Raw genomic sequence first — 25,607 nt, 5'->3', positions numbered from 1 at the left:
CATATCTGGTCTGAGAGGTTGTCTTTGGAATCTTCTTCCTTAATCCTTCGCCGATAATACCCAGATCTGACCTCGATCTTCAAGAAATACTTAGTTCTTTTTAATTGGTCAAAAAATCATCGATCCTCAGAAGCGGATGCTTGTTCTTAATGGTTACCTTATTCAGATGTTGGTAATCAATACACATCCTCAATGAACCATTTTTCTTTCGAACAAATAACTTTGGGGATCCCTACGGAGAAGTGTTGGGTCAAATAAAGTCTTTATCTAAGAGATCCTTCAGCTGATCTTTCAGTTCCTTCAACCCGGCAGGATCCATCAAGATAGATATTGGTTGCGTATCGGCTGGTACATTGATGTCAAGTGTGATACTCAGGAGCTCATCAGGGAACACATCAGGAAATACACTAGCAACCAGAACTGATTGAAGGGATGGAGGCTTTGCCTCCGTATCCTGCACTCGCACCCGCACCAAATGATAGAAACATCCTTTTGTGATCATCTTTCGAGCCTTAAGGTAAGAAATAAATTCCCCTTTTGGTGTTGCAATATCGCCCTTCCATTCAATAACATTCTCTCTTGGAAAGTTAAAGCGAATAACCTTCTTCCAACAATCCATAGTAGCATAACGAGAGGCCATCCAATCTATAGCTATAATAATATCAAATTCTACCATTTTTAATTCATTCAAATCAGCTAAGATATGATGATCAAAAAGCATCACATCGCAACCCCTATACACCCATCTAACTACCACGGACTCGCCCATGGGTATGAACACTTCAAATAGTTGTCATAACAATTTAGGTTCTTTACCACATTTATCAGCAACAAATGGAGAAATGTACAAAAAAATGGAACCTGGATCTATAAAAGCATACATGTTAATGGAAAATACAAATAGCGTACCTGTGAACACATCCGATGATGACTCTAGGTTCCGTCGGCCTGACAATGCATAGATGCGATTCTGTTGTTGTCCACCCGAGTTAGACACTCCACCTCTACTTTCCCTATCAGCAGTTGCATGCTTTGCTCATGAGGGCGTGTTGATGATGAAGATGTTCATACCAATCCCGTTGGCACAACCATGTTACCCACATTTCTCATTGGGAAAAGTGCATGCCCAAAATGATTTCTACCACATCGGCCACAATGTAGTACTAAGGGCCTTATCTTACTAGGGTCTCCACCACATTGTAAGCTCTATCCTCAGGGATTTAGACCCTGACCAGAATTGGTGATCCGATCGTGGCACTGACTTTGGGACTGTGACATCTCATTAGTGACCAGATAAGATGGATGCCGGGGAAAAGAAGGTCTAAACTCACCTTGAGACTCTCCCATATCGGCTGCAAACTGGGCTCTCTTATATTGGCGCCAGTCATGCTCCCGACCGGCTCGTTGTTTCCTCTTACAATCCTCAAAGTTTTGCACATAGGCTTGAATACGAGAAATATTCATTTTCGGACTCAGAGAAGCAGTGGTACATTTGTTAATCAAAGGTGGTCCCAAACCTCCCACAAATCGATGTACTCTATCACTCATCTCTGCCACAACCGAAGAGGCATACTTAGCCAAGGAGTTAAATTGCATACTATATCCCGAAAACTCATGTTACCCTGCTCCAAATGTAAGAATCTATTTTGTTTGGCTTGGCGGAGCTCAATAGGCAAATATTGCTGTAAAAATGCCTCAGAAAACTTCTCCCATTATACGGGTGATGCAATAATTCTCCTAGATTGTTCCCAAATCTCTTACCAAGTGAAAGCAATATCTCCCAACCTACAAGAGGCGAGCTCTATAGACTCAGTATCTGTGGCATGCATAACTCGTAAGTTTTCCTGCATCTGATCTAGGAAATTCTTAGAATCTTGGTTTGGATCTGTTTTAGTAAATTCTAGGGGGTCCAAATTAATAAAATCTCGAACTCTTGCACTGGCTGCTCTATCTGAAGTACTAGGGTCCTGTCGTCGGGCCTGAGAGGCCACTAACTGAGTCAATAGATGTACTACACTTCTCATATCTAAGTCTTGTTCAGAAGTAACTAGGGGAGGAATAGGAGTTACATTAGTTTCCCTTTGCCATTTTAGGGGCAATGTTGATGTCCCCGAAACCTGAGTACAACCTCAACGCGAGGTTCATGTTGACCCATAGGGGCAGGTGTCACTTGACTGCTACCTTCTCCTGCTTCTTCATTCAATCCCTAAGGAATTGCCTGACATCTCGTGGTAGGCATTGCTATAATCATAAATAAGATGAGAATTAGAAGTGAATACTTATGACTCAGCTCTATTGCACTATCTAGATCAGAAAGAAAGATATCCATCCTAAATATCATGTAGCCTTCTACTTATAAGTATGGTATATGCCATACCCATAAACAAGACTATATTAGATACGGCTTGCAGACTCCCTAGGATATATCTGCTCTGATACCAAGTTTGTCACACCCGAACCTTGGGAGGTACGACTTCCACACAACACCGGAAGGCCCATGCGAACCGACATCCATACTAAGACCTCACAACATAAAATCTAGGCCAATAAGGCCTGCGAGTAAACATTCAAATGATCATAACTGACTGTGGGAGAAATCTCAACATTTGATATACATACATATACACATGTACAACAGTTGCCAACAGGGTTACAACCAGATTTTACATACACCCGAACACTAGTCTGCAAGCCTCTAAGAGTACCAAAGAGAAATACATATTTACATATCTTGGGCGAGACAAGGCCCCACTGGACCCAAAAGGATTAGAGCGTATTATTCAGTACTTATTGACTCCCAAACAACTACTCCGGAGGAGTGGAATGCGTCAATCAACAGTTAAAATGAATACTGTACTGTGGAGGGAAGTCACTAGGTCTATCTGCACCTGTGGGAATGAACACTATGCCCAAAATAAAAGGGCTTCAGTACGAAAAATGTACTGAGTATGTAAGACCGATAAGATACATAAATTATGGACATAACATAAGAGGTGAAAATACATAAATTCAACCTGAATACCGAAGACAAGCCACCAGGGGCGTACACTGTGTTAACCATGAATCATGAATGCATGCAAGTTTTGTAAACTTAAGGCTACACATTGGGGTTATGCATAAAATACATAATATAGTATTATTCAACCGGTCTTTGGGGCATATCTTATCATATTATATCACATCGTACTCGGCCTCGAAGAGGTCTCGGTCGTAGGACATAGAAGATCTCGGTTGTACCTGGTCTCAACAGAACTCAGTGTATCCGGTCTTAAAAAGATTCGATCGTACCTACCCCATACTAGGGATCGGTAATATCTCATATTTCATCACTCCATACCCAGCCTCATATAGCACTCGGTTTTACCTAGCCTCAAGAGTTCTCGATTATACCCGGCCTCAACAGAACGCGGCGCAGTCAGTCTCGAGAGGACTGGGTAACCTCACATCGGTCGTGGTCTATGCTGAATTTTTTTCTTAGATAGAATGAATGAAAAGGGGGTGCTTGTGTTGTGGTTTTCATAGTTGCAAGAATTTTATTTTTTTTGAGAAAAGGTCCCCTGCTATAACCTTCCTTTCACAAGTGAACTCGAGCACGAGCCTACTTTGGTTGAACCAAAAAAGGGGTATCGGCGTACCTACCATTACCATATATGAAATGAATTGAGTTAGAGGCATATGCTTCCTTTATCGATAACCGATACAAAACTATCTGAAAGCCCTCTAAAAGGCTCAAGAAAAAAAATTAGATGATCTGCTGAATGAGAAACTGCAACAATAGCCTGACCAAAGTTTTACACTTTCTTTCCCTTTCTCCTGGCAATATCACACCGCCATCACTAGATTCAATAGCTGCTCCTAGCTCGATTCCAAGACCTGGCTAGGTTTGAAAGTTCAAGCAGCCTTGATCAATAATTTGATCTCGGAATAACACCTAAATAACTATGGTCAGAGAGTCAAATAGGTCAGGAAGAAAGAGTCTAAGGTCGGGTCAGACGACATACAACAAAAGGACGCCAGTACGAATAATGTACTGAGTATGTAAGGCCGAACTGAAACATAACAGTAAGTCAACATAATTAAAGACATAGAGTCAACCTGAATCTCTGAAGTGCCACCTTATATGCATACTTATTATACACACACACACACATATATATATATATATATATACACACACAATGCTTCTCTTTGAGATTGTTTCTATTAAACTATGAACGAATCATATTTTCGACCTCAGGATACTACCTAGGAACATCTAAAACTTTGAAGGGAGTGCTACCATCAAGGATGTACAAGGACATGAATAATGTTATTGATAAGGCTTAGAACAAACCAATCTTATAACACATGCAGAAATCCTTTAGAGAGAGACGCTTACACCAAATCAAGGCAAGAAAGAAGGTTGCCTTGCATATCTTTTTGAGGAACTAGTTACCCTTTTTGAGTCCTTATGCTTCTATGATGACTAACTCCACCTCCAATGAATCTTCAAAGATCAATATAATAAGATAACTGATATTACAATGACAATTTCCAGCTTCTTTATGCTAGATCCTACGAGGTTCGCCTTTAATTTAGCCTTAGACTTTTTGGCAATTCTAGAGAAGGTTTAAAAGCATTTTGGGTGAACTAAAAATTGGTGATATCTCTTAGAATGAAATAGAGGAGAGTTACACTACCTTTTTTATACCTAGCGACTAGCCTAAAAAATTCTGCCGCCCCAAATGCTAAACAGGTTGCCCCGCACCGGCCATTGCATCTGATGGGACAGCTGGCGCAATTTGGCCATATGAAATTGCCTCTCTATCCGGTAACGTGCCTCTAGATGATTGGTGGTACCAAAACTTTGTTAATCCTTAACTGCATATATGGGGGAATAATGTGGGGTGTAACAATTATAATTACGCCATGACAAAAGGTAAACTCACCACAAGCTTTGGAGGTTAAAAAATTAGTGGCATCAGGCAGCTATCACATAAAAATATAAAATTATTATTTTTTCTCTGATTTGATCTAATGTTATTGCAATTCTAACAGTATCGAAAATGAAAGTTGATTGTCAAAAGGGAGCCATAACTGGCAAAACGCTCAAAAATTAAGTTCAATATTATAGCTAAAAATTGCTGAAGTATTATTTTTGCCATATTAATTGTACTCCACCTCGGGGATTATGTAATTTCTCTGTTGTCTTTTGCTTTCTGCCTCAATAGTCATGACTCATGGACTGATAGCAGATACTATTAGTTATTAATTAGACAACCATAATTCTTCTCCTTTTTTAAAAATTTTTCCATCTCCAAAAGCTTAAACTTTGGGATAACAACACGTGCTCTCGTCGGGGGAACGAAGTCATTTTATTCTCTTAACCACTTAATTAAATCTATTAGAGATGCAATTTGCAACTTAAAAGTGTATACAGGCGAAATTGGGGATAACGCACACCCTAATTTCCCATTGAATGAAATGAAGTGAGGACATGAATATGCAAGATCAAAATCGATGCAGAGAACTTTTTGTACCGAGGTCCGTGAAAAATAAATGAAGTACTTTCCATCGGACCTGATAAAATGATGCACCAGTACTCGGAACGAGTTCTAAGATTTCAGAAAGCACAACGAATGGTTATACATGACAGATAGAGGGCCGTGCAGATCTTGCTCGATGGCGGTTACGGTTTAGTAATTAATGAGAAAGGAAGATTTTTACCTTTTTTAGATTTGTACTAGGGGTGAAACTCTCCTATTATATAAGACGGAAGATTTTCTTTGATAACACATATTGTAACACGTAAACCAAGGCAATACAAATTCATTTTTCTACTTTCCAGCTATTGTAACATTCTCATTTTATTATTTGTTCTTCATTCACAATTGGCTTCGAACTAAGGGTCTGATCGAGGGCAAAATTATTGTTCAGCCTAAATTCGAGTTGGGCCGTAGTATTACATTTGGTTTGATTATTCATTTTGTCTTTAACTCATTTATCTAATATTCTTGGTTATTTGTATCGAATCAATCCTCATATCCTTAAAACCGCATACAAATTTAATAGTTATCCTCTTTAAGGGTAAATAGTTTGGCGTCCACCGTGGGAATAAGGATAATAGTGGTGGTTTTATACAAATGTCCATAACATACTCTATTTTACGCTTGTTCTTTAAAGTCTAAATTTCAAGTCAGCTTAAAAATGTCAAATTATCAGTCTGTCCACTTGAACGTTGATGCTGAGTCTGGCCATCATGGAGAAAACAATAATGTGATGCCTAGCAATGAGGTGCCCCCTGCTGATCCCAATGAAGTCCTAGTTGCCAATTCACTCAATGCCAACTCATAGGTGGCTATCAACGTCAATCTGCCAACTCATCCCGAAAAAAACGTTCACGGAGGTCCCCGATCAACAGTGCATGTAGGCAAAGGTGATGGGGTAAGACTGCGGCTAATCTTCGAAATGTTACAGGCTCAACAAGTGGCGATAGCACAGGTACAAAATCAAGGCCACGCCCCTAGCAGGGTCGAGCCCAAAAAATTCCGAGAAAGTACCTAAAGAAATGAACAAACCAACGAGACACCGGGTGAAGTTGAGCCCGAGGTCAACCTCGAGATAATGGAAATGATTCAACCATTAAAGAAGTGGGTGGAATCATGTGAGAAGAAAATTGAGGCCAATGACAAGAAGGTGGGAACATACATTTCCAGGGTTGATCAAATCCAAGGAGAACCTCTGATATATCCCAAAATATAACGGAACCACGGATCCGAATGAGCATGTGACCTCCTACACATGCGCTATCAAAGGGAACGACTTGGAAGATGATAAAATTGAGTCAGTGTTACCGAAGAGGTTTGGAGAAACATTTTCAAAAGGAGCAATGATATGGTATCTCAACTTACCCCCAAATTCCATTAGCTCGTTTGTATACTTGCAGATGATTTTGTGAAGGCCCATGCCGGATCCATCAAGGTCAGGACCAGAAAATCGGACCTTTTCAAGGTCAAACAAAGAGATAACAAGATGCTCAGTGAGTTCATGTCAACGTTCTAGATGGAATGAATGGACCTGCCTTCGGTTGTAGATGATTGGGTCGTTCATGCATTCACTCAAGAACTTAACCCCCGAAGCTCCTTAGCTTCACAGTGGCTAAAATAAAATTTGGTAGAGTACTTGGCGGTAACTTGGGCCGACATCCACAACAAGTACCCATAAAAGATCAGAGTTGAGAACGACCAACTTGGAGCCCCTTCTAGGTCAGTTTATCCCATAAAGGCTGAGGACAGGTCTAAGAGAGTAGTCGATCATGAGCCAAGGCCATTTTGGGATCGGCACCAACCATACAACGTGGACCGAAGGGGAATGGGTCTGGGCGTCACCCCACAAGGAATGAAAAGAGTGACGATCGAGGGCCCAGTAGCCGAGGTTTAATGAGCAAAAATGGTTTTTACAGGGTGCTTGGGGGTAGGTAATATCTATGATTATTTGAGTATAACTTCAACGTTGATGATTCCAGCATCGTATCAGTCATCAGGCGCATCAAGGAAACCAAGTGTCCTCAACCATTGCATTCCGACCCTATCGAAAAAGACCCCAACTTGATGTGAAAGTATCATGGCACTCATGGCCACAAGAACGAGTATTGCTGACAATTGAGAGAAGAACTTGCCTAGTTGTTCAATAACGGGCACCTCCGAGAATTTCTAAGTGATCGAGCAAAAAACCACTTCAGGAATAGGGATGCCAACAAAATAACCGAACAAAAGGAGCCTCAGTACATCATTAACATGATCATTGGAGGGGTCGATATCTCCCAAGGGCCAATGATAAAGCACACTAAAGTATCTATCACAAGGGAAATATGCACCCGAGATTACGTCCCAGAGGGAACCAATTCGTTCAGCGACGAGGATGCTGAGGGCATCGTACAACCTTACAATGATGCACTGATAATATCTGTGTTTGTCAATAAATCTTGCATAAAATATGTGTTGATTGATCCAGGTAGCTCGGCCAACATCATCAGATCGAGGGTCGTAGAGCAGTTGGGGTTACATAACCAAATAGTGTCGGAAATCCGAGTGCTGAACGGATTTAACATGGCATGTGAAACCACTAAAGGGGAGATAATCCTGCCGGTGAACACCGTCGGGACAATCCAAGAGACAAATTTTTACGTGATCAAAGGGGACATAAGGTATAACGCTCTATTTATAAGGTAGTGGGTTCACAACATGAGGGCGGTACCCTCGACCTTGCACCAGGCATTGAAATTCGGTACACCGAAAGGAATCAAGATGGTCTACGGAGAGTAGTCAGCTACAAAGGAGATGTTTGCAGTCAACGAGGTAATCTCGATGCTCACAGTTTCGGTAGCAAGGAACATAGAGTCGGCCAAGGAAGAAACTAAATAGCAATCACTGATGCCGGTCTCGATCTAACCGGAGAAATGAAAAATAGACAAGGACGAAGATTACGGAGTCCCGAGATCGTTCACAGCTCCTGATGACACTGATGCCATCAAATCGACGGTTGAGGAGTTAGCGCAAGTCAGACTAATTGAAAACCTACAGGATCGAAAGGTATACCGGGGCACGGGGTTAAACCCTAAGCTCAGGAAAAACTCATTTGATTTTCTTAAAGCTAACATAGATTAATTTTGCTTGGTCTCATCTTTACATGATAGGGATCCCACCGAAGGTAACCACTCATAAACTAAGTTTAGACCCAAAGTTCCATCCGCTTAAGTAGAAGAGGAGGCCGTAGTCCGAGGTCAAGCATGCGTTCATCAAGGACGAGGTATCCAAGCTCCTTAAAATAGGGTCCATCCGGGCGGTTAAACATCTGGACTGGTTAGCTAACGTATTGGTAGTACCTAAAAAAGGAATAAGTTAAGAATGTGTGTATGTTACAAAGATCTAAATAAGGCATGCCCTAAAGATTCTTTCTTGTTGCCTAACATCTATTGGATTATCGACCGATGGTCGGGCATGAGATACTCAGTTTTCTCGATGCCTATTCCGGGTACAACTAAATTTCGATGACCTAGGAGATCAAGAAATGACTTCTTTCATCACTAAATTTGGCACCTACTATTATAATGTAATGGCGTTTGGATTAAAGAACACTAGTGCTACCTATAAACGTCTAGTAAACTGGATGTTCGAAGAATAGATAGGAAAATCAATAGAAGTTTATAAAGCTACCATTGCATGCAATGATGTGGTGGTAAACCTATCATTCTAATTCAGTGCTCTCCGAACCGTGAGTGAAGGTTTCCCATCACATGGCTCACCAACTATCCAGCAGTAAATCCTTTAGATTCAACGTCAACCATGCTTCAACCTCGGATCATTGGTGAGGAACATTATGAAACAGTTATCACACAATCGCTTGAAAAATTTTTTTGTCCAACTAAATTTTAAAACAAGTAATTTCTATTAGGTTCCACATTTTATCTTTCCCTACTGCCACACCCTTGTAGCTAGATCAAGAAAGAACATTTGGATCAAGATCTATTTTTGGAATTCTCCAAATTCGACTTGAGCATCTAAATCTGGGTCAATACTAACAAAAACTTGATGACATGTTAGTCAAGTACCTGCGAGTAGAGGACCATTTGAAACATTTGTAGGAGACCTTCGACGTACTACAAAAATACAATATGAAGTTGAAACCAAAGAAGTGCGTATTCGGGATCAGATTAGGAAAATTCTTCATATTCATGGTATCCAATCGAGGAATCGAGATCAACCCCGACAAAATCAAAGTCATAGAGGACATCACTGTGGTGGACAATGTCAAGGCCGTCCAAAGACTGACCAAGCGAATAGCTACCCTAGGTCATTTCATCTCAACATCGCCAGACAAAAGCCATCGATTATTCTCACTGTTAATAAAGAAGAATAATTTATCTTGGACAGCAGAATGCCAACAAGATTTGGAAGAACTCAATTGGTACCTATCGAGTCCACCCCTACTGCACACTCTAAAGGCAGATGAATTGATGTACCTCTATTTGGCGGTTTTCGAGGTAGCGGTAAGTGGAGTCTTAGTTCGGGAGGAAGAAGGTACGCAATTCCCTATTTACTATGTCAGTAAAACTCTAGGTGAGGCCGAATCAAGGTATCCTCACCTGGAAAAAATTAGTGCTCACTTTTCTAAGCACCTCCAGGAAGCTAAAACCGTATTTTCAATGCCATGTCATATGTGTCATTACTTCTTACCGGCTAAGGAATGTCATGCACAAGCCCGAGCTCTCGGTCCATTTGGCCAAATAAGCCGTGGAAATTAATGGGTACGATATCGAGTATCGACCCCGAACCACCATAAAATATCAGATTTTCACAGACTTCATCATCGGCTTTATGCTAGCCTTAGTACCCAAAGTCGAAAGGGAAATACTGTTAACCTCGGGGATCACTTCGGGAAACTGGACCCTTTTCACGGACGGTGCCTCAAATGCGAAGGGGTCCGGGCTCCGGATCATATTGAAACCACCTACGGGGAATGTAATCATGGCCGAGTAAGAGGTCATGATTACAGGTCATGAATTGGCTAAAAGCCTTGGGGACGAGGTAATCAAATCTAAGTACGACTCCCTCCCCGTGGTAAATCAAGTTAATGGGACGTTCTAAGTAAAGGAAGAACAGATGCGAAGGTATTTAGACAAATTACAGGTGACCTTGCATCGATTTAGGGAACGGAACCTACAACACGTACCCCAAGATTAGAACAACGAGGCCAATGCACTGGCTAACTTGGGGTCATTGGTTAATGTTGATGAATTCAGTTCAGGAACAGTAGTATAGCTAATGAAATCGGTGATAGATGAGGTCCACGCTGAAGTAAACTCAACGAGTATAACTTGGGATTGGAGGAACAAATATATAGACTACTTGAACACCAAAAAATTGCCTTCAGATCTCAAAGAATCGAGAGCCTTACGTACCTAGGCTGCCAGATTTAGCTTGGTCGAAGGGGAATTGTTCAGGAGAACCTTCGACGGCCCACTAGCTCGATACTTAGGACCGGAAGAGACCGAATACGCCATGAGGGAAGTTCACGAAGGAACTTGTGGGAACCATTCGGGGGCAGAATCTTTGGTTTGGAAAAATAATTAGCGCCAGCTATTGTTGGACAGAAATGGAGAAATATGTGAAGGACTTCGTGTAGAAATGCGACGATTGCCAAAGACACGCCTCGATGATTCATCAACTGGGAGAAATGCTCCACTTGGTTTGTCCCCGTGGCTATTTATGAAGAGGCAAATGAACATCATCGGCCCTCTGACATGGGCACCCGATAAAGTTTAATTCATACTATTCATGACCGATTATTTTTCCAAATGGGTCGAGGCTCAAGCATTCAAAAAGGTCTGGGAAAAACAAGTCATTGACTTCATTTGGGACCACATAATATGTTGATTTGGAATACCGGCTGAGATCATTTGCGAAAATGGGAAGCAATTTGTCGGTAGCAAGGTGAATAAATTTTTCAAAGATCAAGAAGATTTTATCAACGCCTTATCACCCTAGTGGGAACGGGCAGATAAAATCAACAAACAAGACTATATTTCAAAACCTGAAAAAGAGGTTGTCTGGCACGAAAGGGAAATGGAAGGAGATCCTGCCCGAAGTCTTGTGGGTATACCGTACGACTTCATAGTCTAGCACCAGATCCACCCTATTTTACTTAGTCTACATAGTCAAAGCCTTGATACAAGTCGAGGTGGGAAAGCGGAGCCTTAGATTCCAGTATGCGGCCGAAGAGCCAAACAACGAGGCCATGATCACGAGCCTAGAATTATTGTATGAAAGATGGAAGGCTGCCCTGGTCCATTTGGTCGCCTAGAAACAACGAATAGAAAGGTATTACAACTAAAGAACCAGTCTTCGACACTTTCAAGTTGGGGACTTGGTATTGAGGAAAGTAACATTACACACCAGAAACCCGAACGACGTGAAGCTGGGACTGAACTGGGAAGGACCGTATCGAGTTGTCGGAATAACCGGCAAAGGCACGTATAAACTCGAAGCAGGAAATAGCATACAACTACCAAACAATTGGAACGTGACATACTTAAAGCGGTACTACTGCTAAGGTACGAACTCAATTATTTTATAATCATGTTATAAATCGGACTAACGAATGCAGATAATTGGACAAGGATAGATGCGGCTATTAGGTCTGAAAGCAAGTGTTGCACAATTTTTTCCTTGAACCGGTTTTGTCCCGTAGTGGTTTTTCGGCAAGGTTTTTAACGAGAGAATAGTAAAACGTCCTAACATAGATTTGAAGACTAGTTTTAAACTTGATTCAATGATCGTTTGCTTCAGGTCAACATTATCCGAGCCCTCATGATTTAGATCTCGAATACTAGGGGGCATTACCCTCGAATTAAGGTCTTTGCAAGGGAAGAAGAAAAATTAATGCGCTAAAAGCTAAGGCATGGTAGTTAGGATTCAGTGTAAGTGACAAACAGTCGTACAAACTGTGCCACATAGTCCCCTCTAGCCATGGCACAAGTTTTTGTCCACTTTCAATCATGAACATTGCATACCAAGGAATGAAAGAAATTTCCACTTCCCTTACACTTTGTCATTATGCGTTTTGTTTCTTCGAAACCGAATCCTAAAAGCAGAGGCAGCCCTTCCATAAAGCAAGTAAAACAACCGTTTTAGGCCCTTTATTTTTTGGGCCCCATTTTTTGTTACACCTAATAAACTATGTATAACTTTTAAAAAAAGTTTTGTAAAGTAAAAAAGTTTGATTTCTTTCTTTAACATATATAGATAAGAAGGATTTGCAACTGCTATGATTTCTATCAAGGAAATTGCATTTGAAATGAATATCGAGCCCGAATTTTATAAGAAACGTGTGATATATCAATTTGATACGAATGTTGATAATGAAATCTCAAAATCTTTCGAAGAGTAATTTAGAGTTTATTACTTTTATACATAATAGACACGACTTTTTTTCACTTCAAAATAGATTTGAACAATTCGTAGCATATGAAAATATTTTTGATTTTCTATTTGGCGATAAAAACTAAGATCACTAGATGTTGAAAATTTGAAAAAATATTGCATTAATCTTGAATGTTCCTTAAAGCATAATAATCAATTCGTATTTAGTGGTTTAGATTTATTTTCTAATAAACATATTAAGAAAAATAGTACAATTAGAAGATACTTAGCAGTTTAATTGATGCACTTAATAAAATAATTTTTTAAATTCTTTTCCAAATGCCTAAATTGCTTATGGAATAATTTTAATAACTCATGTTACCGTTGCTTCAGCGGAAAGAAGTTTTCAAAATTAGAATTGATAAAATTTTACCTAAGATCAATAATGTCACAAGAAAGGCAAATGGAGTAGTTATATTGTCAATTGAGAAATATTTATTAGGAGTTACTGATTATAAGAAAATTATTAACAACTTTGTATCTAAGAAAAGCTAAAAAAAAATTAAAAATTAAGGCCTCTCATAAAATTTGGCTTTAGGCCACAAAATTCGTCGGGCCGCCCCTGCCTAAAATCCTACGAGCTACCCCTACTCGGGGACTATCGAACCCACGGGCTACCCTACTCGGGGACTGTCGAGCCTACGGGCTACCCCTTACTCGAGGACTGTCGCTCGATGAAAGTTCGGGCGGCCTAAGATGCCGAATCCCGAAGGCACCAAACCTATTAGTGATGCCCAAATATAAAAGGTTATGGCCACCCTAAAAATGGCTCGGAGACATCCGAAAATAGAAACCAGAAAGTAAGGCCCTTATGAAAATTCGAAACCTACTAAAAGATTATCATCGGCAAAAACATCATCTAAAAACACTTAAGCATCTTGAAAACCCCCTATCTCACCGAGAGTTCGAAGCCACAAGCAAACGAAGTTGCGCCAAAGTCGGGCTTCGTTCGAACCTCCGAAAAATAAATGCCCCAGAACTACATATGATTATGTGCTAAGGCATAAAAAACAACACAAATAGAAATTACAAAAAGATGCTGGAAAAATAAAGACACGTTATTTCCAAAAAGGGGAAATTTTTATTCATTCCAAAATATATTTACAAGGCCCTCATAGAACGGCCTCGGGATAAATCAAAAAAAATATACATAAGAAAAACTGGAAAAATACTAAGCCCCTACGCCTGGTTTTCACCGGGGCCTGACTCGTCGCTAGAACCGTCGGAGCCTTCAGAGCCCTCGAAACCTTCGGGACACTCAGGCTTGTATAATTCCTTCGCCTCGGCCCCGAGCCTCCTAGCTTATTCAACCTCGGCCAATAGGTCAAAAACTCGAGCATGAATCTCTTCGAGGGTCTCTCTTCGGGATAGCCATTTCATGTATTCAATCTTTGTCTTTAAGCGGGTCTCGGCTGCCTCTACATTGGCCTTGTATTGAGCCATCATTTCTTTGGCATCAAAAAAGGTTATGTGTAATTTGGACCTCAGTGCCGCATATTCTCTTCCAAAAGTATCCCGTTCCACGACGGTGCAGCTCAACTGTGCCTGGAGATCATCGTTCAACCTAGACCACTTGTCGGATTTGTCCTTCGCCACCCGATGTTGGTTCTTGACCGATGCCAGCTCCACCTTTGTAGCTTCCTTCTCCGAGGCCAGAATGTCCATCCTGCCCTTCCATACTTCGATCGTGGCCTTAACCTTATCCATCTCAGCCCGCAGCTGGTCGGTCAGGTCTATCTTCTATTGGACCTGCGAAGTTGTGTTGTTAGTCACCACGACTAGCTGCTCGTTTTTAGCTTCAAAGACCTTTACCTTCTCAACCAGGTCAGCATGTTCCCACTTCAGGGTCGAGGTCTCCTTCTAAGCTTTTTTCATCTCTACCTGGAGAATATGTAGGTATTTAAGGGCCTCGTCATGTTTATCACTAAGAGCCCTATACATGTCCTTCTTTTGAACCTGCTTTCTGGGCTTGAACTTGAGCTGGCTAATTTCCAAGTGGTACCGGAGGAAATATTAAGTGGGATTCATAAAAGGGTACGAAAGTGTCCCGGTTCAGCGCCTGTTATGCCTCGTTGAAAAGACTTGACATGCCCACCCCGTTCATCTTTGCTTGTTCCTCCTCAGTCACCAGGCATCGGAGGTAGCTTGCCACTCCTACCAGAGTAGACAGGGCTCAAGCATCCTCCAGGATTGTGAGAACGATCGTTCTCTTGCGCCTGGGGTCCACACTTGGCACAGGAAATCACTTTGCTAGTTTTGGGCTCGAACTCGGCCCGCTAGCTCCAGAGGGCACGTCCTTCTTCGCGATTACTAGGTGACCCAGCCCGGAAAAATCCTCCAATGCAGACAGGTCCATGCCATCAAAAAAGGAGTTGAGGGGATCATTTGAACCTTGTACTCCCTCACTTGAATTTTTTTTGCCCGCTTGGGCCTCTTCGAGAATAGGCTCGGTATAGGAGGGCGTCTCGATGATGTCAATCACACTAGTCGCCTCCGTCAAAATAGAAACGGCTTCCTGAGAGGTTGCAGCCTCCATCTCTCCCTCAGTTTCCCGAGTCAGAAGGGTATCGACTTTGTGGCCCCCTTTCTCGGTCGTCGCCTGCTCTCTAGTAGGGGTCGATCCATGGGCGACAAATATTTCATCTTCTTCAGGCTCATCCCCGAGCCAGTAGAGAAAGTCGGGGTCCATTACCCAAGATTTGGTATTCTTCTTGGGCTTTGGGACCTAGGTGGCCGCCCTCTTCTCCCTCTTCGCCTCGGGATCCCGGGAACAGAGGACTTTCTTTTCCTCTTCTTTTCCTCCTCTGCGGCAGCCCCGGGCTGTCCCGAAACGGAGGGCTCTACAGGTAAGGATGTATCCTCGCCCTCATCCAGCGGCCTAAGTTCGGTGGTCTTAGGCAGAACTATAAAGGGAGAGAAAAGGTTAGCATTATGTAAATTGGGGACATAGCGGTAACTATTTTGGGAAGAACCTTACCATTAGAATGGGCCTCCCATTTTCCCTTCGAAAGTTTGCGCCATGCGCGCTCGGAGTACAATATCTGCTTACAAATCCTTTCGATCCACTCCTTGAACCGAGGGATTGCATCAGGAACTTGGGCAACAACTGCACGGCTGTAAATTTAGGCAATGAGGGAAGGAATAAAAATAAGATAATACTTAAGGAAGACCATGCTTACGAGATGTGTTCTTCCTCTCGAGGAACGGCAGAAACTCGGGAGTGATCAGGTCTTTGGTTTTCACCCGAGCAAACCTCCCCTGCCAGCCTCGATCTCGATCCTAGTCAATGCTCGAGAAAGGGGCCTTACTTACTTGACGGACAAGCTTGACCAGCCCCCCTTAGAAAATTCGGGGGCTATACAGGCAGAGTAGATGGTCGAGGATAAATTGTGGGTTGTCAGTATTATTCACAAAATGACGTAGGAGGATCACGATCCTCCAAAATGATGGGTGAATTTGCTCGAGGCATACCTTGTACCTCTTACAAAAATCTTGGACTATGGGATCTAATGGGCCTAACGTGAAGGGGCAAGTGTAAACACTTAAATACCCCTCCACATAGGTAGTAATATCATCGTTAGGCCCGGGGACGACCACATATTTAACTTCCCATTTACAGTCCTCTCGGGCTAGGGGAAGGGTATCTTTAGTGACGGAGCATATGTATCTTCATGCTCCCTCGCCTCGGTCTTGTTGGCTAGAGTCCTTCACGACTTTGAAATCATCCCCGATCGAACAACCCCTGGGTATGAAGCTTTTCATGGGAGGCTCGTGAGCCACCTCGATGCCCGTGGCCGGATAGGAAGATGAGGGAGCCGCTTGTTGCGGTACAGACTTGGAAGTTTCAGCCATTGTGATCTGGGAAAAATATGAATATTTGAAGGGAATATAAAGATTCGAAGGAAAAATGTGAAGATTTGATGAAAAAGTATGAAGGTTTGAAGGTCAGGGATGAAGATATGAAGATCTGGGTTGGATATCCAAGAAAAAATATGAAGGTTTGAAGGTCAGAGATGAAGATATGAAGGTTCAAGAAGGAGGGTTTAGAGATTTGAAAAAGTTAAAAGTCGTTGGAGAATTCAAAGGTAAAAGATAGGATCATAAAGTGAAAGAAATGCAAAAATTCGAAGCTTTTATAGGGAAAAACAGCCAATGTGCGACGCTTCACATTCGAACGCAGTCAGCCGGCGACTAACACGTGTCCAAAGTCAGAACAGCACGACTGACGGGACGTTTCAGCTTATCTATCATCTCGGTTGTAACGTACGAAGGAAGGAATCGGAGTTCATCTATTGTTTCCCATCGTTCGGCAAACCTACTCTCCGAAAAATGAGGGGACTATCTGTATACGGGCAAAATCGGGGATAATGCACACCCCGATTTTCCGGTGAATGAAACGAAGTGAGAACATGCACTCGCGAGATCGAAATTGAAGTTGGGAACTCTTTGTAGTGAACGAAGTGCTCGCTATCGGACTTGATAAAATGATGCACCCTGGACTTGGAATAAGTTCTAAGACTTCGGAAAGCACAGGAACGGTTATATACGACAGATAGAGGGCCGTGATTTTCGCCACCAACCAGATATAACGGCACGGATCTCGCTCGATGGCGGTTACGGATCAGTAATTAATGAGAAAGGGAGATTTTTATCATTTTTAGATTTGTACTAGGGATGAAACTCTCCTATTATATAAGGGGGAGCTTTTCTTTGATAACACACATTGTAACACAAAAACCAAGGCAATACAAATTTATTTTTCCGCTTTCCAGCTATTGTAATGTTCTCATTTCACTGTTTGTTCTTCATTCACAATTGGCTTCGAACTAAGGATCCGATCGAGGGCAAAACCATTGTTCAACCTAAATTCGAGTTGGGCCGTAACATTACATTTGGTTTGATTATTCATTTTGTCTGTAACTCATTTATCTAATATTTGTGGTTATTTGTATCGAATCAATCCATATATCTTTAAAATCGCGTACAAATTTAATTGTTATCCATTTGAAGGGTAAATACAAAGTATTAGAATAGATACTGCAATAGCTAATGAATGGATATTATAAGCGATCACCACATGTTTAGTTGTTATAAGTGATCAACACACGGTTGATAGAATAATAACTTTTCATATGTTCTTTATCTTTTGTAAATTCGAATTATTATATGAATAAAAGTTGTAACTTACTAGCATTTTTCATTCCGAAACGTATATTCCATCTTCGAAGATGCTCTCTCCAACAATTCAAATTTTTACTACTCAAAACTAGTTTACTAGATGAAACAGGTTTCAGCCCGCCAACAATTTTTTTTTGGCTGCTACGATATTCAGTTGCACATCTAGAGTTTTTAGTACATGAATGCGCTACTAAAAAAAGGAAAAAAATATATTAAGTGAGAATTGATCTCATATTTCTCTTAGTAAATAATTCAACATTCAACCAAGTACACCATTAAGCTTATTCTTGAAGTATGGGTGTCAATATATATGTAACAATTTAAAAAAATATGTACATAAAATATCTAATTTTGCAAAAATACATTGGTTTACGTGCCTCATAATCTCCCTTATAAATCTGCCCCGACGATATTGTAGCAATTCAAGTTGACTAGCTGGGTGCATTAATATTTGATCATACAAAATAGTCCAAAACATTTTCAAACTTGGCTACCTCAGGACCGGCTCCTAAACAAGACTTCAGATATATTTTACTTATTTTTTTAGAGCTTAACAATGTAGACTGAAATGTAAGTCGGTTGGAAATTCAATTAGTTTCTGTCTTTTTTACCCTTCTCGTTTTTCCTCTATCGCAAACAAACACGAACCGAAGTAGGATCAATAGGGTTCAAATGAATCTGCTTCGCTGAAAATTTTTGAGATTTTATATAGATTAAATTCTGTAAATTGTGAAATATAAGCCTATATTGAATCCGCTTGACCAAAGATGTTCCTGTGTACAGTTCTTTGTTAAGTGTTTTAAATTTTTTGCCCAACTTTCTTTGAAAAATAAAATATAGAGGAATGTCGACCACAAATATTTAAATTTGTTCATTTTGTAGTAGCATTATGAGTTTAAGACCCGAAGAAGAGCCTCAAAAATAATCTCACTTGCTGCGTTGCTAATACCATTCTTATTGTCGGTTAACATTATTTTTATTAAACCCACTTGTATAAAATTCTGAGTTCGTCAGTGATTGCAAAGACTGGTGAAGTAATAATTCTATCATATAGATTTAATTTCCATTTGAGGAAGTGGTGAGGCCCTAGCTTGCAACAATCTTTTATAAAATTACTTACCTTCTGATTTTGTAAAGTTATCATACCTTTTTATTTTTTAGAGCTTAACAATGTAGACTGAAATGTAAGTCGGTTGGAAATTCAATTAGTTTTTGTCTTTTTTACCCTTCTCATTTTTTCCTCTATAGCAAACAGAGACGAACCAAAGTAGGATCAAGAGGGTTCAAATGAATATTTTCCGCTAAAACTTTTATATAGATTAAATTCCGTAAATTGTGAATATAAGCTTTGTTGAATCCGCTTGACCAAAGATGTTCCTGTGTAAAGTTCTTTGTTAAGTGTTTTAAAATTTTTGCCCAACATTCTTTGAAAAAATAAAATATAGAGGAATGTCGACCAGAACTTTTTAAAATTCTTCATTTTGCAGTAGCATTATGAATTTAAGACCAGAAAAAGAGCCTCAAAACAAATCTCACTTGGCGTTGCCGATACCATTGTTATTGTCGGTTAACATTATTTTTTATTAAATTTGTCTGCGCAAAATTCTGGGTTAGCCATTGATTGCAAAGACACGTGAAAGCCATTGACGAAGTAATAATTCTAATATGTGTGTATGTTTAACAAAATCAGTTTCTGATTCACTAGGTGATTATTGATCTATCGCGAAAAGTATCTTTATAGTTTTTATATTAAAAAAAATCCGGTTGAGGAAGTGGTGAGGCCCTTGCAACAATCTTTTATAAAATTACTTACCTTTTGATTTTGTAAAGTTATCATACCTTTTAATTTTGCCATTATACTTCAATTATCATATCTTTACTTTTCCGCTTGTGGTTGACTGGTAGTGGTTTGACCCATGCATGTCGCATTTAGAGTTTAACCTAATAAACATGTATGCTCACTTAATTTGACTCTAATCCGGTGGCTTTCTCAAGAGTTCTAATTTGGGACTAATTGTTATAGCGCAGATAAAAGTAACAAGTGCGAGATTAACTTGAAAGAATCGTTAAATGTAGAGCTATTAATTTGTTTTAAATTTTCTTTCATTCCAATTTTTGCGAAAGAGGGCAATTAAGATAAAACTGCATCTTAAATGGAAATTCGTGACAAGTTTTACAGCACCCTGCACTAGCACTCGGCATGCCAAAGAAGAGACGAGAGTGTAAAACATAATTAAAATATAAAAGTGTCACTATTCTCATAAGTTAATAATTCATTCGGTTCAATACACTTTAACTTGCTCATTATTAACCCAATCAGTCAATTTAATACTAACATCCGCTTTGTGATTTTTCCTCCTTTTTTCTATTTTTTTTTTTCTGGTCTACCTCATCTTGACCAAATATAAAATAACAGAAGGACGACTTTAAGTTAATAATCAAGATTTTTGCTAATCCATCTTTTGGTACGTTGACAGGGATGCAGAAGCGGAGGTAGGATTTTAAGTTTATGGGTTCAGAATTCTAAGCATTTTAAGTTTTTGAGTTCTGAATTATAAAATTGTAAATAATCAATGAAATGTTCAAGATAAATAAAGGGTTTGAACCAAAATTACTGGGCTCGCCGAATTCGCAATCAGTACACTAGCTCCGCCCCTAATTATAGGTCCAATATTGCAATCAATAAAAAGGAGTTAAGGAAGGAAATGATATTCTAAACGGTGAAATGAGGAACGGAACTGGTACTTGATCCAACTGGGTAGTTGCGGACCCAGGGAAATACAATTGGAAAGTCCAGTCTGAAGTCTGGATTTTTTCCACTATAAATAGTGAATGAAATTGAGGCAAAGAGTCTCATCATCACATTAATTAGGCCTTTCATCTTCTTAATTCTTTCTCATTTCTTCATTAAATTGAAAGACAGATTCTTAATACGATTATTAATTATATGGCCACCACTTTACAGAAGAGGGGATTCTTGAGCTTGGGGAAGCGATTTCTGAACCAATTCAGCTACGCAAGTGCTCGAAATTCACCTACCCTCTCTGGCAGGTCAGTTTTTTTTTTTATGTCTATACTCTACAGACAGGTGTTATATGTATTCACAAATCTTTTGTTAATCAGATTTATTGATATGAGCTAAGACTTTTGTAGCATAATAAATCTCTTTTGCTATTTTTTGGAATTTTGTTTTTCCGCCTCTTTTTTGGTTTATTTCAATAATATTAGTAGCAGCTAGCTTCTTGAGACTATAATCGATCACTTGTGGCGGAAAAGCTTATATATTATGTCAGCTTACATAGTTAGTATTGTGTTGTGCAGGAGGGCAGTGCACGCATCAGTGTACGACAAGAATCCAGAGGAATACGTGCGACCTTACTTTGTGGTGCCAGATGAAGTGATCAACGACAAATACTGGGCTCCTCACCCTCAAACTGGTGTGTTTGGGCCAGTAACTGATCACAGTGGTTTCAAAATCATGCCTGCCAGTGCTAGTGTAGATTCTGTATTGGAACAGAAGGCTTTCTTCCGCCCTCTTGAGGATCTTGACAAGCCAGCCTACGTTTAACTTTCATAATAGTTTCAACTTTGTTAATTTACAGACCTAAGTGAATGCTCTGAGGGTAGCAGCAACCTATATTTGTTTGTTTGCTTTATATTCTTTGAATCTGTAACATATGTGTATTTGTATGTGTAGTCTTATCTTAGACTACAGACCACTGCACTGTTTTCAAATGTTTATGAGCTATTGCTATATGAGCTTCTTTTTTTTACTTTTGTCAAGTCCTGTCCCTTTGTGTACTTGCGCTATAACATCCTCGTTTCCTTAAATTTCTCTTTCAATGTTAGGGTGAAAATTTTCGCAAAATTCACACTGAAAATCTATTGAATTGTGTAAAATATTTAACGGAAATTTTATCTAATCACAATAAAGACACAACTCCTTTCTGTCACATTAATCTAATTGAACTATGTGTGTGTGTGAATTTTTCCAACACAGAGTCTATATTGGGCAGGCATGTTTGACTACCCATATCTTAAGCAAAAACCAATTTACAAAATTTAATTTGAAATTAAAGTTTTCCATGAAATTTGAGTTTCAATTGATATGTCGTAAAATACATTTTGATTGAATTGTTTTTCTAAATACTCAGTTGTCTTAAAACTAATAAATATAAATATTATTCTCATATCTCACCTTGACGATCATTGGGGTGATCATTAGCGCATAAGCAGGTATACTCGAGCACAGTTGAAACTCCAAATTTCTTTGAAAGTGCTACATCTGGGGTTTAAAAAAAACTTTGGCATAGCCAAGACTCTTGGGTATGCCAAAGTTTTTTTTAAACCCCAGATGTAGCACTTTCTTGGCCCAAGAGGGTGGAGAAGTTTATAAAAGAGATTGATAGTAGGGGCAAGGAGGCTTGGTAGGAAACTACTCAAAATAAATTTGTCTTAACCAAATAATTGTCATTTGGAAATAAACACAGAGTTGGGAGTAAGAATTGTAATTTCATCTTATTCAGGAAGTAGTTTCACAATCATACAATGGTTTTATGTTAAAAAATCTTTGCTTTTATCTTACACGTGGTTTTTTTTGTCACTATAGGTGACCAAGAAAAATTCTCGCAGCAACTTGAGCAAACAAAATCACTTATCTATTTTACACGAACCCAACCAAAAAATAAATGAATATAAACTGAAGTATCTCTTTTACATATACAGAAGTTGTTGGCTCAGGAGCAAATACTGTTAGTATTCTCTTTTATATACGTTCAGCATTGGTGCATGACACTCGATAGAATTCCGTCACTCCTCACAATAAATTCATCGAATACGGTTCAAGTGAGCAAATGGCTCAGGGTTTGCTTTTGGTGCAGGCTTTGCAACTTCAGGAGTTCCAAATACATTCCAGAATCTAAGAGTTTCATCCCCAGCTGCAGATGCCACTGTGCAACCATCTGGACTTTGTGCCATGAAAAGTACTCTGGATGTATGACCAGTAAGCTCGGCTACCTTTACCATGGAAGGATATTTCCAAAGAGTGAGCTGATTCTTAGTGAAACCATGAGAACTTAGGAGCTCGCGTTCATTCTTGTTCCATAGCAGGGCACAAACCTGAGATCCCGTATCAATAGAGTTCACACAAGCACCAGTATGAGTGTTCCAGAACTTAATGGACCGGTCACCTCCACCACCACCAGAGGCTAATAAATTACCCTGGAAAGGACACCAAGCAAGGGCCTTAACAGCAGCTGTGTGATCTTCAAGCCTGTGAAGCCACTGTGTTGTAGAGTTGGAAGAAGCCATTGATCTGTCCCATATATGGAGAAGATTATCATTTCCACCGCTTGCTAATTGTTGTCCAGAGGCTGACCATTTTAAACCACAAACTTCTTGATGATGTCCTTGGTAAGTGTCAACAACTGGGGATCTCACTCTCACATCGTTGTTTATGATCTGACCGTCCATTCCCCCTGTTGTCAAAATGTGATTGTTCCAATCTAGAGCGCCAACTCGGGATCGGTGACCACCTCTCAAAGTTCTCAGCTGCACCAATGTATAAAAACATATATTAATTAGCATACGAATCACTTAAATTCAGCAATATAAGAAGAGAAAATATTCAAGAAACAAACCAGTCGATTTGCAGTTGTATCCCAGAGCTGAACATCAGAATTGTTCAGACCAACAGCAATATGTCTACCATCAGGAGCCCATTTTACACTTGTAACAGGACCATTGTCTTCATCAACAGTGGCCAGCTCTGAAGTGGCACCATCAGATGCATCCCACAGATATACAGTGCTGCCTAGAGCAATAGAAAGAACATTGCTGCTGCCCCAATCTAATAAATTCAAATAGTAGTCATCCACTAGATCCGGAGCATCTAGTGTCCTTTCAGAAGTCTGCAGAATAAACCAATGAAACCTCCGTCACATATAATCCTAAAATCTTGTAAAACACAATTGGCATGATGATTCATGAAATGTGATAGTACAAACATTACTAGACCATGAAAGTACACCAACCTGAGGAATGTGTCGACGGGGTTTAGCAGGTTTGGCCTGTTGAACAGATGATGAGAATTCACTGGGAAAGGCCTCAACAGGAGTGGGTGGCTTGTTCTTGAATGCCAGTATACGAGTTCTGTTCATGTTGAATGTTTCTGCAAGCTGCTTCCTATATGCCTCTCTGGAGGGAGAGTTAACAGCTGGATTTTCCTTACCTTTCTTTGCCTCTGTCAACATGTAATGTGCATAGTCCATATCCATCGCTGATCGATTCGGAATGAACCTATCCAACTGCAACAACCCAAATCAGCATTCAATTAGATGTCCATGTGAAAAGGAGACAGATCCAAAATTTTGATTTTAACCTTTTAAGTTCTTACTGTTCAATTAAATTGCACTGTTGAAATTATTATTTATTGAAATTTAATTTTACTAATTTTTCACATATATCTATGCTTTATGTCGAAGTTATTAAAAAACAGGACTTAGCAAAACTTAATTTTTTCTATTAGAATTAAAACCGAACGAAGATGACTATTAAATGAATACCCGTCTTCCTTATGGCTAAATTTCTTGAAGTTGAAGTCCAAATTACAATCTAATTGTGCAAATAAATGGAAACAATAAGTAATTTTTTAGAGAGAATAAGTAGACATACATTTTGACTAGAATTTCTCCTGTGAAGAAGTTGTTCCTGAAGAGGGCAACGAGATCTGGTCTTACTTGCTGATGCAGAACTCAAATATCCTGTATCCATTGTGTTAGCACAAAACAAAAAAAAAAAAAAAAAACAAAGTAATATATGTGAAATAAAGACAAGATTATCGAAGCCTGCAAAAACTAAGATCAAGGTTATAGACAGATTAATTAAGTCAAATATAATATACTGAATTAAAGAACAAGAAACTAATAAAAAGAGACGAATAGAATAGCGCTTGTGGAGTGGTCGGTTGAGAATTGAGAAGAGAGAAGATGGAGGACCCAATGATGAATTGATGAGACGCTCCCCTCTCTCTTCAATTTATGGGTTTATGGCTTTGAGTCTGAGTTGTAATTCTTTTCTCAAACGGCTAGTCGCCGTCACGAGGATTCTAGGGTTTTTGCATTTTGTATGATACAACGGCTATATTCCTATACATGGCAGTTGGTCTAAGGCTAAAATCTTATGGTATTTATATTAATTACAAATTTTTTTTTGAAGGTTTGGGAGAGGGTGGTGGAGGCCAGGGTGAGGAGGTGCGTGTCTATTTTCGAGAATCAGTCTGGATTCATGCTGGGGCGTTTGACTACGGAAGCGATTCATCTGGTAAGGAGATTAGTGGAGCAGTACAGGAAGAGGAAGAAGGATTTGCATATGGTATTTATTGACCTTGAGAAAGCATACGATAAAGTCCCGAGGGAGGTGTTGTGAAGGTGTTTGGAGTTTAACGGCGTTCCAGTAGCGTACATTAGGGTG

At 39.8% G+C, this 25,607-nt stretch overlaps 2 protein-coding genes across 2 annotated transcripts; one reads left to right on the top strand and one right to left on the bottom strand.

The window, feature by feature from the left end:
- Window positions 1–20,952: 20,952 nt before the first annotated feature.
- Window positions 20,953–21,910, top strand: LOC107779512 (late embryogenesis abundant protein At5g17165-like). The gene is made up of 2 exons (XM_016599962.2): window positions 20,953–21,188; window positions 21,459–21,910. Exons 1-2 carry the CDS (start codon window positions 21,085–21,087, stop codon window positions 21,703–21,705), a joined length of 351 nt encoding a protein of 116 aa, XP_016455448.1. The 5' UTR covers window positions 20,953–21,084; the 3' UTR covers window positions 21,706–21,910.
- An 863-nt stretch (window positions 21,911–22,773) lies between these two features.
- LOC107779511 (cell division cycle 20.2, cofactor of APC complex) lies at window positions 22,774–25,296 on the bottom strand. The gene is made up of 4 exons (XM_016599960.2): window positions 24,810–25,296; window positions 24,170–24,442; window positions 23,777–24,046; window positions 22,774–23,687 (listed from the first exon to the last, which is right to left on the bottom strand). The coding sequence occupies exons 1-4, from the start codon at window positions 24,906–24,908 to the stop codon at window positions 22,965–22,967; spliced, it is 1,365 nt and encodes a 454-aa protein (XP_016455446.1). The 5' UTR covers window positions 24,909–25,296; the 3' UTR covers window positions 22,774–22,964.
- Window positions 25,297–25,607: the final 311 nt, after the last annotated feature.

This window comes from Nicotiana tabacum, chromosome 8, assembly GCF_000715075.1.
Source record: "Nicotiana tabacum cultivar K326 chromosome 8, ASM71507v2, whole genome shotgun sequence".
Classification (NCBI taxonomy): Eukaryota; Viridiplantae; Streptophyta; class Magnoliopsida; order Solanales; family Solanaceae; genus Nicotiana; species Nicotiana tabacum.
This window is presented reverse-complemented; position numbering and strand designations above follow the sequence as displayed.

Excerpts from the sequence above, each read along its gene's own strand:
- LOC107779511 (XM_016599960.2), bottom strand. The coding sequence starts at position 24,908 with ATGGATACAGGATATTTGAGTTCTGCATCAGCAAGTAAGACCAGATCT. Across the intron at positions 24,443-24,809 it reads GGAGAAATTCTAGTCAAAAT|TTGGATAGGTTCATTCCGAA; the intron begins GTATGTCTACTT and ends GGGTTGTTGCAG. Across the intron at positions 24,047-24,169 it reads CCCGTCGACACATTCCTCAG|ACTTCTGAAAGGACACTAGA; the intron begins GTTGGTGTACTT and ends TTTATTCTGCAG.
- LOC107779512 (XM_016599962.2), top strand. The coding sequence starts at position 21,085 with ATGGCCACCACTTTACAGAAGAGGGGATTCTTGAGCTTGGGGAAGCGA. Across the intron at positions 21,189-21,458 it reads TCACCTACCCTCTCTGGCAG|GAGGGCAGTGCACGCATCAG; the intron begins GTCAGTTTTTTT and ends TGTGTTGTGCAG.